Genomic DNA, 14,467 nt, shown 5'->3' with positions numbered 1-14,467 from the left:
TCGCATCGCATCGCATCGCCTCGCATCGCCTCGCATCGCATCGCATCGCATCGCATCGCATCGCATCGCGCCACGCCGCGCCGCGCCGCGCCTCGTTTCGCGTCAGATAAAACGAGGTGTCGGCGCCCACGCCGTATCACGCCATGTACACATCCTTCGCGAGCGTTACAAACTTTTGAACGGACGACGCGACGTCGTGAAAAAACTCGCGCCATCGGTTGCACTCAGCAGAAAAATCAACTTTGCAATTGTTGTAAAATTCTTTAATATGATTGGCGTTGCCCTTAGTTCCTCACTGAATCTAAAGACTAAATGTATAAATCAATTATATTGAAGAATCTTACAACAGTTGCAAAGCTACTTTTTCTGCTAAACACAGTCATTGTCTACATTGTATATACGACATCTTCGATAACAAAATCTATTTGGAAATTTTTTTCGAAGACGCTATTATAGCTAAGGGAGCTTATACTCTGTCGACGTTATCTAAAAGTAGTACAACATCAATATTATAATTTTGCACTTGACACAATATAAATGTAATACAACAGCTTAAACAGAATAACACAAATCACGTAACGTCATAATGACGTGATAATGAATCGTACATGATTGAAAAGTGACTTTTAATAGCACACGATGATTTGTATTTTGATTGAAAATCACATTCTGTTAAATTATAACAATGATTATGTTACTTCCATATAGTTATCGATTGAATATTTTTTAATAAGAGGAATCTGCGATGAAATCTTTTTGACGAATACGAATAGACTCGGCAGAAATCACGTTTGTAAAAAGAGTATTTGTATAAGTTCCGAGAAGTAGCTTTCCTCATACCTGTTTTCAATTATTTCTCAAAACAATTATTTTCAATATTTCATATTTCGATAAAATCATTTTCCGTGGCAAATTTCACAAATTTTAGAAAATTTCGCTTCGCTTTCTCGTGTTCTACTTATAAATAGTTCATAAAGATGTTTTGAAGTTGTAGAGAGTGTAAGATATATATTATCTGAAGAATAAATGTGATAATCTCTAAATAACTCTAAAGCTATGGCACACAAAAAAGTTTAAACAATAAAACATATAAGTAGTAACTGGATCAACATTTTGAATTTGCCTTACGTTCTCTATTGTGATTGGCCGATTTGTTTACTGCATACGTCTTATTGCTTAAATTTTTTGTGTACCAGCTTTATATAATATAGCCGTACGTTTCCTAAACTTTGCTTGTTATCTGCTTTTTTCTTTAATGTTTGAATATATATTATGTGTTTATTATTTTTCTCTAACGCATTGAAGAAATGGAAAATATTATCTCTATATGTATAGATATTATTTATATATATATACTTTCAAGTGAATAGATTTTTCTATTTCTAGAAAGTTTATAAAAGTTAACAAATGTACGTTCGCTTTAGACGCGCTTTCTGTATTTTGCGCTTCTCTCTTTTCCTTTTCGAATACAATATTTATACATTAAACACAGTTAGGCTAGATAGTTTTCCAGTAAGAGATGACACAGGGTAACACAGTGAATCTTTGTTGTTTATCACTATTGAAACAAAGATGATTGAAACAAAATATTTCTTATAGAGAATACCTGCAATGGACGCATATATGTATGTATATGTACAGCACTTTTGTATTTGAAATTTTTTATTGTCCTCGAAATTGTGTGAAGAAAACAACGACTATAGAAACAAGAAAATTTCAACACGATCGCTTTCTTGCTAATGGTATTACAACTTATTGGACCCTATACATATACATACTTGTCATATTCTTTAGTGCGGAAAGTAACTAAAGAAGTAAAGAATTCTGTAACACCTACCGAGATCTCGCGGTAGTTTGATTGAGCGACGTGCGATAGCGCGAGGTGTCACGCAAACGATAGCAAAGCAAAGAGCAAAGAGTCGCGCGCTGCATGCGCTGCGTGCGCCGTGCGCGCCGCAGCCCCGTAACCGTAATTCCTGTAATTTACGGAGGGACGTGACGACGACAATGCCGTCGTGTCGTGCCTGACGCGACGATGAAATAACGCTTTTTCCTGAGCGTACGAGGTGGGAACAGTTGAATCGACCGACGGAAAGTTATGCGCAGCATTATTGTGATGTGTCCGTGTAGTATTATCAACAGTCAAGTACTCGTTCTACTCTGCAGATGTTTTTCGGTGAGTTGCTTCGCGCTCCTGTCTTCCCTCTCCCTCTGTCTCGGCACTCTCGCCTCTCGCCTCTGCCTCTATAACCCAACCCCTCCTCTCGACCGCATGCCATCGCTCGAAACGGCGAATCGCGAGCCACCGCGAGCGCGACTCGCTTACGAACGAAAGTACATTTTTCGTACGACTGTCTGGAAAGGTTTTCCAACAACGTTTTCGTCGTCAACGATCGATAGCTCGCCAACGCCAAAGCGAATTCCATCTCGGTCTTCTCTCCTTGCTCTAAGCTCCTCTATATATCGTTATCTGTCCCTCTCAGAACCTGCTATTACAATCCCGACATTCCTGACCATTCCTGACCATTCCTGACGTGTAGAACGAATTAGCGCAGCCTGATAAAAAGTTCGTTCCTGTCTCTTCGCCCACACATGAACACGCCTTTCCGTTTCGGGCCGCCGGCGGAGCAGAGCTTGAGCAGAGCAGAGCGCGGAGGAAAGCAGTCCGTTCCTTTCGTTTTGCACTTTCTGCACCTTGAAAAGTGCCAAGTCGAATGTCGATCTCGACGACTTGAATATATGCGCGTTCCGTTAGGTATGTTTCAGCTGCACTTCTTACACTCTCCTTTCTACATTCAAAATAAATTTTTCAATAAGGCAGTTTTAAATATATAATTTTTGAATAAGTTTCCTCGGTTTGTATTTCCCTTTCATTTCTTTCCCTTTCCTCTTCTCCTTTTTGTAACCTGATTCTACGTCCATTTCATTTTGAATACCGGTACCAAAAGCGATCAGGAATGCAATTTAAATATGCAGACCAAATTAAAAGGATAGATATTTATATCTGCAAGCGATACGTGTTTCATTAATTCAAATATAGACCGGATTAAATAAAATAATAAATGTACAGAGATCAGGAAGCGATTATGTAACTTTTTTCTTAAAAGGCAAAAACATTAAGTATAAAAATATTTACCATCGTCGAAGATGAAATTTTTCTTTTTTCATGTTTCCGTCCTAAAGAAAAAGTTATATGACTGCTACCCATTCATGATTATTTTTCGAAATAATTCTATATAAAAAAATATATATATAAATATATTTATACATATAAAGATCCGTATAGGTATACTTTTCAGTTAGTGACACAAGTCGACACAAACATCATTTTATCTTTCTGGCATTCAGTAAGTAACAAAGGTAAAACGACACTTTTGTACCTTTGTTACTCACTGAATGCCAAGAAAGATAAAAATGATGTTTATGTCGACTTATGTCACCAAAATGGAAAGCAGCCAATGTTATCAACGCGCGAGTTTTTAAATCAAGCTGTCGTTTTTACTGAAATACTTTTTTCGATCTTATACCGGTGGAAACAAACGGAGGGAAATGCGAGAGATACGAATACGAGACGATCTATTTTGAATGCAGAAAGTGCAGGTAAAACGAGCAAATACCACGCACCGAGGATTACACCCTGTGCTGGTGATGGTGGTGGTGGTGGTGGTGGCGGTAGCGGTAGTCGATGATGTTCGCGCACGCAGATAGGTTAGGGCAAGTGTTGGCCGCTGCTGCCTCGTCTCTGTTTATCCGCGTTGCCGAAGAATCAAAGTCGCGTCTCGCCTGCAGGTCATCTCCAGTTCCAGTGCACGTCCGACCGCGATGAGAGATTCGTAGCGGAGGTTAGACGCCGAGGTAACCGTCGATCGATTCCGCGCGATCGAGAGCGGTAATGCACAGATAAGACGTGGGATTTAAACGTGGGCTTTAAACGATTTCCACGTCTCGATTTCCGCCAAGCTTCACACGAATACGCGATACGGCGAGCGCTTCGCTCTTTATTCCTCTCTATACTGCTCTATACGCGACAGACCGATCGGTTACCGTTGCTTTTTACGCGTCCGCGAGATCTTAACTTAATATCGTGCCAAAACTTGCTGTATGTGAATGCGTTTTGTTACATTGTATCCATTATTATGATAATGACAGAAGATATCCGAGATCCGCGGTGACAGAATGATGCAATGTTGTTAGATAAGTTTAAAATTTCAGGCAAACCGTTAATTATACATTGTGCACTTTGTGAAGTACAGGTGCCGGGTGCGTAGAACACAGTTGGTAAAATGGGCAAATTGTTGTCAAAGATCTTTGGCAACAAGGAGATGCGTATCCTCATGTTAGGACTGGATGCAGCAGGAAAAACTAGTATCCTTTGTAACACTAATCACGAGTCTTACATTTTGCAATCATATCATTTATTATTCCTATATTTTTGATTTCTTTTTTTTCTATTGTTAAGCAAGACGTTACATAATTTGGCTGTACCGTTTTCTAATTGAACCAATTATATATTATATAATATATGGGGTAATATGTACAGAAAATATTTTTCAATTCGTCTTTTGTATAAATTTATTTCCTTAATGGAATTATATCAGCAATATTGTATAAACTTAAATTAGGACAGTCTGTGACAACTATACCAACTGTAGGATTCAATGTAGAAACAGTTACCTATAAGAATGTTAAATTTAATGTATGGGTAAGTATGAAATGAAGCTTTTTCTGTAAAAGTGTAAATTATTTACTCTTAATTAATTGAAATATTTCTGTTATTTTTAGGATGTAGGTGGTCAAGATAAAATACGTCCGTTATGGCGTCATTACTATACAGGAACGCAAGGACTTATTTTTGTAGTAGACTGTGCGGATCGAGATAGAATCGACGAAGCCCGTCAAGAACTTCATCGAATCATTAATGATAGGGAAATGCGTGATGCGATTATTTTAATCTTTGCTAATAAACAAGATCTTCCGGATGGTAAGTCATATTTATATTACAATATTTGTTAGCAGTTATGAATATAAATAGTAAAGTAGATGATGCATTGTATACGTGTGCTACAGGTATCTTTATATAGTTTAGCACAACATACGAATTTTCGCCCGTACTTTGTTTTTTCTTTAGCAATGAAACCGCACGAAATACAAGAGAAACTGGGATTAACTAGGATACGAGATAGAAATTGGTACGTTCAGCCATCTTGTGCCACAACGGGAGACGGGCTTTATGAAGGCCTTACGTGGTTAACCAGTAATCATAAATTATGAGCAAATATTTATTTTTCACAAATTAGTTATATATACAGAGAATATACGTTTGCTTTGTATTTTTTATTTTAATTTATCATATGGAGGCTCCATCAAGACGAACAACAACTGACAATGATATACTTGACAACATCTTTTTTACTAGTACAGTTATCACAGATGCAAAAGGAAAAAAAAGGAAATAATATAAAGATGACTATTAATGGTGTGTTCCAATAATATCGCTCCTAGGGTAATAGTAATTTATTGTAAACGAGGTATCAAGGGTTTACGCGTGACCTTTGTTATACTAGCTATTTATCCCATGTCATGGAAATAATTACCGAATAAAGTTGTGCTAGCGGGTTTAATACCGCTCTCTGTACATGTAACATATTCACACAAGTGTACTATTTCATGAGACACACAAATTGTACAAGTTAAAAAAAAATTACGAGAATCTAGTTATGATATTAAGAGGTTCACAGATTCACAAGGATTAGTATACTGTATAACTTACCTTTGCAGGATCATATCTAATATCTAACTGTTATTTGAGCGGCAAGTACCTCAAGTTTTTAATGAAACGCAGCTAGAGATTTTTAACTTCGTAATATATCTTGTTGTCAAAATGCTATCTAACGTGTATTATATAATATTCATACATATAGCCCGTGAGTATAATACGCGAATAAATTAAAAATACCTATATTGAGGCTTTATATAGTACAGCAAGATTATTCTGTTGGTAAACATCCTTGTTGTTTAGAGTTTTGTACCGAAAAATTGCTTTTCATTTATTTTCTTTTTGTGATGTCTTCCAAACTTGTGTATGTTTTTAAATTAGTTTTCATCCCTTTCATATTGTTTACCGATTGTTATTATGATTACGCACAAATCGCGGAATAAGAAATAATGCAATAAGGAGTTATCGGTTTACTGATACTGTGAGCTCAAAAACCTAAAAAAAGAAAACGAAAAGAAAACAATGTTTCAAAGAACATAACAGCATTGAATCTGCCAATATTTTTTACTATTTAAGTGAATATCGGATAATAAAGCATATTAGTATTAGGCAACGATCGATTCGTTAAGGACATTTTAAACGGATGAGATAAATGTTTCCGTGATCATTTCATTTCTCATAGCATAATCTATAGAGTAAGATTAGTAAGAATATACTTCGAGATTCATAACTGATTCATAGAAGTTAACAAGTGTTCACAAAATGTTTGTGTATGATTATCGAATCAAATTAAGTTACGAGTAAATAACAGTGATGATACACACCTTGTAATTTGTGAATGCATTGACACCTTGTTTACATTCCATGATACATTAGCGAATTAGACTATTAGAGAGACGTTTTAGTTATATGAATAATCTTCTACTTGGATTATAACAAGAGATTTTTCCAGACGTAAGTTTGTATAACTTCCTCAGCATCCGTACCATTAATGTTAAGTATCTTACTTAAGAGATGGTGTGAGGTTGAACATCGTGCATCGTCTGTATAAAAATCATAATCAGGCTTTGGAAATACGGAGCTGTTTTCCGGAGAACATTAGACGTATTACTTTGCACTCTATGGCTACGTATTGTACAACCTCGTGAACGTAATCTCTACATTTTTTCACAACAATGTTTCAAGTAGCGCTATCATTATTGTGTACCCTTTCTAATCGTATAATATATATTATATAATTGTGTTACGTTTTTACCGTCAGCTTTAGCAGAAGTCATTTTCTCTTATTAAATGTGATGTTATGATGTTAATTGACGAAGTTTTATGTATATAAATATGTTTGATATGGTCCAGCTAACGTCGAGCGTCTTATGTGTTCCATATATCCACATTAATACGTTATAAAGATAAAATACAAGATGATAATAACGAATTATATATATACGAAAAGTTTCTCGAGGACTAATAGAAAATATTATTTCAATGGCGTTTTGATAAAAAGAAAAATACACAGGGCAAGGGAAAGAGTCGCTCCAAGAAGATAATATAAATTTCAGAAAGAAAATAAATTCTAAATTTTTTTTATATACACACGCTGAAGGTATATCCTACATGATATTAGTTTATTAAATATAAATATAGTTTATTAAGTAAATAAATTATTTCACATCTCAACATATTGAAATAAGTCAGAGAGGTAATTCAAGATTATCGACTATTTTGCTTCACTAATATCCAAAGCCTGAACATAGTAAAAATTTTACAGCATTATAAAAAAATCTATATGGTTAGTTTGTAGGGATAATTACTGTAATTTTATTACACGGCGAATTACATCCACGAGTAGCAATTTAATAAATTCCGCGTGTTTGGAGCTAAGAGATAAAATAATGAAAAGGCCAATAAATGATTATAAATCTCGAACTCTAAAATACGTAGTTTGTAAACTCAGTTCGGTAAACAAATAGATTTGTTATGATATTATGTTGCACTGTCTTGCAGAAGAGAAGACATTCGTAAATATTTAGATGTATTGTTTGCTACGATGTTTAGGCAATTTGATATTATCAATGTTATTCTAAAATTTTTGTTGCTTTCGAGAGATGGAGATTTTTACTCAAGATAAAAAGCATACAGTAGCATTTCATCCCTTTTATTTACATATACATACATATATATATATATATGTATGTGTGTGTATATATATATATATGTATATATATACATATATATACGTACATATACGCATCTTTTCGATTAGAAGAAAGAATATCCAGGTGTGATTTGCCATTTAGAAAATTAATGACATTTGATAATTACGACATCTTATCAGGGGCCATACAAAAAAATTTAAGTCTCATTAAAGCGCTTCGGAATGTAAGAAATAATATTACACGTGAATCGACGCTGTCAGCTTATACATGGATCGACGCTATCAGCCAGAGAATTCCTAATGCACCATGATCGTGAATAGAATATTTCCGAGAATGAAATATCTGCCTTAGAAGAAAGGAAGATTTAGCGCAATAAAGGAGAAAATCAATACTGTCTGTTAATTTACATATTTATTCCTATTGTTTGAATAGTCTATATAGTATGTTACACTCTTAATTATATATATGGCCCTCGAATGTTATATTATATAAAGCTATTTACATATACTTATTCAAATAAATTATAATTAACACTTTAGGAATCTTCCTTAAATCAACGAACAATCTGTGTTCTTCGGGATAGGAAGAGTGGATTGTTCACAAAAAATCTCGGGCATTAAGATAATTTCAATTAGGAGCATTTACTGGTGCAACAGGAGCTTTTTGGTTCTATGGTGTATATATGGAATATAAATATATAATAAATGCAATATATAAATAGCAATTTTTACGAAATCGGAAATCGACGAAGCTAGAAAGTATATATGTACTTGTATATTACTATCATTTGTATAATAAAAATTTCTTAAAATTGTGCATGCTGTGGTATATATACATATGTACCATGTAATGAACATGTAGCAATTTCTTATGATAATAATTCATGGGCATAGAAGCATTAAAAATACTTTACAGTTTACTTTCTTTATTAGTTTATTTTAGTATATATATTATTTCTAATTTTTTACATGAGACTGAATTAATAGTAAAATAAAATAAATAATATTGTTAAAATTGATTATTGGAGAGTCATGGTTTTACTATTTCGACAATCATTATAATTAGGTTTGTGTAAAAGAAGATATTAATCACATCATATTTTTCATATTTTCCACTTTAGCTTTCGAAATACACTTGTTATTAAATCGAAGTTTAGTAGTATATAATCTCAAGAAAAAGAAAAAACATCACATATTTCATGTGATCTACATTTTTACAAAAAATAAAGTTATATAAAATAAAATTCTTAAAGTAGATAAATATTAAAATATTGTATTTTTTAATGACAATATCATATTTCAAAAAAATTTTTTTCTCAAATTGTCGCAATGCATACACAGATCATACATATACATATAACTTTCATTGTCAAATCAGTGGCAACATTTCGAGTTCTTAGTTTCCACGGTGTCGCGTGTTAATACTGCAGTTCAATTGTAAATTCCAAGATTCATAATATGAGATTCATACAACCGACAATATTCGAGAGAAATATCTTGACATATTAAAAATAAACTAAAGTTCCATCGTACTAATTCGCGTGTGAACTAACTGTATAGATTTTCTAAAATATAATGTATATGTTAAAACATATGTAATATATACATTAGAGCTACAGTTAGTACATTGTAAAAGCGTTCTTAGAGTTACGAGATTCATATACAGAATACTTCATAAATATATTGAAATGTGACTTGCTTGGTTCGTGATTGTGATTCTCTTGGAGATTAAATTCCATAAAATAGTTTAAACACGAATATATCTGATCAGTTTTGTAACGTGTACTTAAAAATTATTCTATATACTGTACAATTAACAACAAGATTATCGTACCCCTGATTTTGATAAACATTTCAAGTACTTCCTATTTCGATATAATCTTGTATGGATTTATAATAAATGGTTGGATGCTATCTATTGGGCCGCTGTTCTTCCACAAGTGCTATCAATCGTTGCCGTGTTTTCTTATTATTTTGACACGTCGCCGAAATCAGACCGACTAAATGTTTAACTGAATATTCCTGCAAGTCATAATGTTACATTTTATATACTAGTATTGGCGGTAAAGAATAAAAAATGTCTATATATGTGTGTGTGTGTGTGCGCGCGCACGCGCGCGCGTGTGTAATACTATGAATATCATAGATACCTTGTGCTCCTTAATCCATTCTTCAAAGCTATTTTCAGGAAGATAATAGGCTTTGATGTACAATTCAACATATTCCCTATGTGGCATAGGTCTCAACGACGTTACTTTCTCGAATTTTGACTTTAACTGCGTAAAATCGAGTTGCATTAAAGCTCTACCACCATTGGAACATTTTTTAGCATTGGAAAACCTAGAGTGACAAAATTATATTTCTGTTAATTGAATGTAGTTCATTTAAAATATTAAGTACTTTCAGAAAGGTATAATCATAAATTTTCTATACCCTTCCACTAAAGTATGTGTAATCAAGTGAGCCACATTTTCCCATACTGCATTGCATATATTCGTATTTAAAGGTATGTACGTTCCAATAGTGTTAAGTCTCTCATTCAAAGTGCACACTTCCTATGAAAAAATATCAAATTATAGTTCAATGTCATGACTGTCAAAATTTTGTTTAACAAATATAGTTTAACAAATTTTATTTAACACATACTTGGATTAGTGCATCGATGTAATTACTGTGTTGAGACATGACGTCCGTCACTTCCCAATTGACTTTGTTCATTAAATTCAAAATATTTGCAACGTCAAACGTTTGCGATGTTACCGCCATATAGACTGGTTTTCTTAAGTCTGCGGCAGACGCTATCGTCTGCATATAAAATTGATGTAAAAATCCTCTCTGAGGACTGTTGGCAATAAGATGTTCTAAATAAGGTTTTAAACCTTCGTATTGTTGTCCTAGAAATATCAGAGACTCAACAGCTACAATACGTTCCGTTAGTCCATAAAGTTTCTCGGGCTGTGACAAGTTCACAATGGATGAAAGCTGTGGTTGTCTTACTTTATCATAATTTGCATTGCCATTTTCTTCCATTGTATCGTTCTCAGAGATAATCAATGTTTCTCTAATTCGAGCTAAAGATAATTTTAATTTCGGACTGTACAACGAGTCACTATTGATTTGCTGCAAGAATGAAAACCGTATTCTAAATTGAATTCCGGTCACGCGAACGTAATTAAGAATCGTAATGTAAACTTACGAGATCCGACGTAAAGAATAAGTGTACTGTGTAGAAGCATAACTCGAAAAATTGTATCATGCTCTGTATGACAGTAACCGCGATTGATCGTAAAAGCTTCGACATCTGTAGATACTTGCCGCACACTCTCAGTATGCTTAACGTCGTATTTGTAACCATAGGTCCAGATTGTTTGAGTTTGCACTTCTTTTTAACTTTTGTGTGATCCGGTTCGTCGACATATTCATGCTTTAATTCATCGGGAATGTCCTCGTCGGACTCGTCCGAAAAATACGCAGGTTGCTCAATCTAAATAAGAAAATGTAGTAAAAGACCAATATAATATAGATTTATTATTTTGAGAAAAATTAAATGTAATCGTTTAAATATATATTGATTTAATGATTTTCCTACATCATCGTTCATTAAAATATCTTCATCCATAGTATCATCCAATCCTATTGTAAATGGTGACAAACCACCTTCCAGATATTTCTGCAAATCGACTCCCGTAGAATTATCACTGTCGCTTAAGGTTGAGCTATCTAGGCTATTCCACGTTTTACAATTATTGAGCGAAGGTTTCAGACTTCGAAACTCCAATAATTGGGTAGCCATGAAATTAGATTTCACAGGACACAATTCCCAACCGTCATTTTCCAGAAACATTTTCAATTCATCCAAACGAGATGCGTGATAATGAGAAAAGTAAGAGAGGGACTGTTTTTTAATGGACTCCTGCAAGTTCTCAGACTTGAAACCACAGAGGTCTTCCCCAATTTCCATCAACCTATAATTAAATAATTAAATTAAGATAGTTTAACAGATGGTTCATTTATTTAGCATCGACTGATAATTATTGTTACATATTATATACTTACCTGTTAACTATACCCAATACCTGAACAAATTGTTCAAACTTTGTATTTGTCAAATCCGTGTTCATCAAATATATCGATATTTTCATTTCCACATCGTGCCATACTCGGACCATACCGTTCTCTAATTTGTGTTTGACGTATTGCTTGCTTAAAGTCGCTTCTAAATCCTTAATATCGGATTTACACTCGACTTTATCCTCTTGCACGTTATGCCAATTTACAATTAAATGATACGAATTCAGTATTGTCCACAATGATTTGCACAGTTCCGTGAGACAAGCAATACATGCCTCGCGAGGCACAGCCTGACACAGTTGTTTATATTGTCTTTTCACATCACCTCCCGCATAGCGATGGATAACGGCAAACGCCGTGTTATGAATGGCAGCAGTGAAATGCATATGCAATTGATCCATTGCGGATTGAGTCTTTCCTAACAATGTATATGCTTCCTGAATGGAAGAATACACTGCGACATCGAATTCAGTGCACATTTTAGAGAGAGTATTGTCCAAAGTTCTTTCCGCTTGATCTAAAATATTTTGCAAATTCGTGTTCAGTTCAGCAATACAATAGAAATGCTTGTAAGTCTGAGCGGCACTCTGGCATTCCAAAAGAAGCGATATGGCTCCAGGATAATTCCCTTCATTTAGAAGCTCTTGCAGACGATCTCCTGTACATTGCTACATAATAATTAGGTTTAAAATGTATAAAAGACCTTTAATTCGTTTAATGTGACATGAAATTAAGATTTAGCTTTTTGTAAGGAATACTCAAACACACACACACACACACAATATCGAGTCTAAAATTGGAGCACGAGATGTCTGAAAGATATCTAAGGTCCCAATTTTAGACTTTTAAAGACATTTTATGTCTCAATTTTGGATTTTGTGTTGTCTGAGATTACCTTTTTAAAGACAAACATAAAATATAAATTGACTTACCAGAGTCTTTATGGTATTTAAACTATTTAACAATTCTTGAATTACTTGTCGTCTCTGATAGTTAGCTAATATGCCTAAACTCGCTTTGGTAAATTGTTTCTCAGCTAATTGCAGATCTGCCCTTCCAATCTTACATATTTCTAAAACAGCCTCCAATTGGTCCTGCAGCAGCAAAATCTTGTCAAATTCCGCTTTACAAGCACTCTGCTTTTGCAAAATAAGTTGCAACACTTTCTTGGAGACAACTTGATGTTGCTGCTTGAGTTTCTTATAACATTTCTCAATTTCCTTAGGCTGCAATATCGTTGGCAGTTTGTTTAGTTCATAGCGTGATGAATCAAAACTGCCATCAGTATTGAAGTAAACATCTTCGATAGAGTCTAATACATCCTGATCAGGTATAGGCTCACTCTCTGTTGATTGATCCGCCTCGGAGCAGAGATCTTCACATTTTTGCAAATCAGGTGGATTAAGCAGATCTGGATTCAAGCCCATAAGTGGCACTTTGGTCGCATTCTATAAAAGATAAACAATTATAGATTTCATCTATTTTAATAATAATATAATCAATGTGTATGTGTATCCAATTTAAGGGTATTATTTTCTTTAATTTTAGCTAATGATCAGATAATACTAATAACAGAGTCGAGACTAAGTAGATATTTTTATAGCACAAATATGTGCTATTAAATTATATAGATGTACATATATATATATATATGAAAATTATAAGTAATTTAAATTTACATGTATGATTTAACACAAATATTAAATATAGATGAATTATAAAATGTATAGATATATTTAAATTAGACATACTGTGACATAAATATATCATACTGTGTGTTATAAGAGAGACAATATAATTAAATATTAAAGTGTTACATTCTTAAAACTACTATTTTATCACTGGTTTTCGTAAAAACTAATTACGAAGATAAGAAGTATAAAAAGTATCGCAATATCGTTTTGACAGCAAAACGTCAAATTCACATCGTGTACACATCACTTCCGAGTCGTCACATAACCTAATTCCTAACAACGCAACAAACGAAGTCGCGCTTATACTTGGCGTATTACGATATTTGCTTGGAGTATTCGTGAACGGGCTTGCCTGCTTATTAATGAGGCCAAAAAATTTAATCTTCAAATCCTCCATGATGTCGGATTGCATCGCGACCGTCAGGCCAGACGCATTCTCGTCTGTTTACACGACCGTCACGACCACAATCGGCTGAATCGGCTCACATCGGTTCACAGTTGGTGCGCCCCTGCGCTATCGTGACATCTCTAGAATCTCGGGAGAGGTCGATAATAAATCTCGACCGCGAATATCGATAACCTTTCGATTCTCATCTATAATCGCTAATTTTGATTCAAATCCGATGAGAGAAAAAAGAGAACCGATGACCCAATTTTATCCACGTATCTATATGTGTGAGTCCTGAATTATCCCTTTTTGAAGTACGGTTTATACAATAACAAACAGAGGAAAGAGAGGAAAATCCTGGCGAAAATAAACATTGGAGTGTACGTAAGTTGAATAAGAGAAAAGTAATACAAATGTGAACTTCTAGGAGCTAGATCTTCTAGGAG

General features: G+C 34.2%; 2 protein-coding genes across 6 annotated transcripts; one reads left to right on the top strand and one right to left on the bottom strand.

Annotated features, from left to right (window-relative positions):
- The first annotated feature begins 1,928 nt into the window (after positions 1-1,928).
- Positions 1,929-7,304, top strand: Arf51F (ADP-ribosylation factor 6). Of its 5 annotated transcripts, none has more exons than XM_018511058.1 (5): positions 1,929-2,176; positions 4,254-4,365; positions 4,599-4,702; positions 4,783-4,981; positions 5,129-7,304. In XM_018511058.1, exons 2-5 carry the CDS (start codon positions 4,284-4,286, stop codon positions 5,269-5,271), a joined length of 528 nt encoding a protein of 175 aa, XP_018366560.1. In that variant the 5' UTR covers positions 1,929-2,176; positions 4,254-4,283; the 3' UTR covers positions 5,272-7,304. The 5 variants fall into 5 exon arrangements, with proteins under 5 accessions (XP_018366560.1, XP_018366562.1, XP_018366563.1 ...); XM_018511060.1 differs by having other exon boundaries at positions 4,249-4,365; XM_018511061.1 differs by lacking the exon at positions 1,929-2,176 and adding an exon at positions 3,365-3,708 and having other exon boundaries at positions 4,249-4,365.
- A 1,854-nt stretch (positions 7,305-9,158) lies between these two features.
- On the bottom strand, positions 9,159-14,119 carry Vps50 (vacuolar protein sorting 50). The gene is made up of 9 exons (XM_018510888.1): positions 13,986-14,119; positions 12,872-13,387; positions 11,925-12,607; positions 11,458-11,833; positions 11,065-11,352; positions 10,515-10,988; positions 10,302-10,423; positions 10,019-10,208; positions 9,159-9,890 (listed from the first exon to the last, which is right to left on the bottom strand). Exons 1-9 carry the CDS (start codon positions 14,043-14,045, stop codon positions 9,780-9,782), a joined length of 2,820 nt encoding a protein of 939 aa, XP_018366390.1. The 5' UTR covers positions 14,046-14,119; the 3' UTR covers positions 9,159-9,779.
- Between the last annotated feature and the right edge of the window lie 348 nt (positions 14,120-14,467).

This window comes from Trachymyrmex cornetzi, unplaced genomic scaffold (genome assembly GCF_001594075.2).
Source record: "Trachymyrmex cornetzi isolate Tcor2-1 unplaced genomic scaffold, Tcor1.1 scaffold358, whole genome shotgun sequence".
Lineage (NCBI taxonomy): Eukaryota > Metazoa > Arthropoda > Insecta > Hymenoptera > Formicidae > Trachymyrmex > Trachymyrmex cornetzi.
This window is presented reverse-complemented; position numbering and strand designations above follow the sequence as displayed.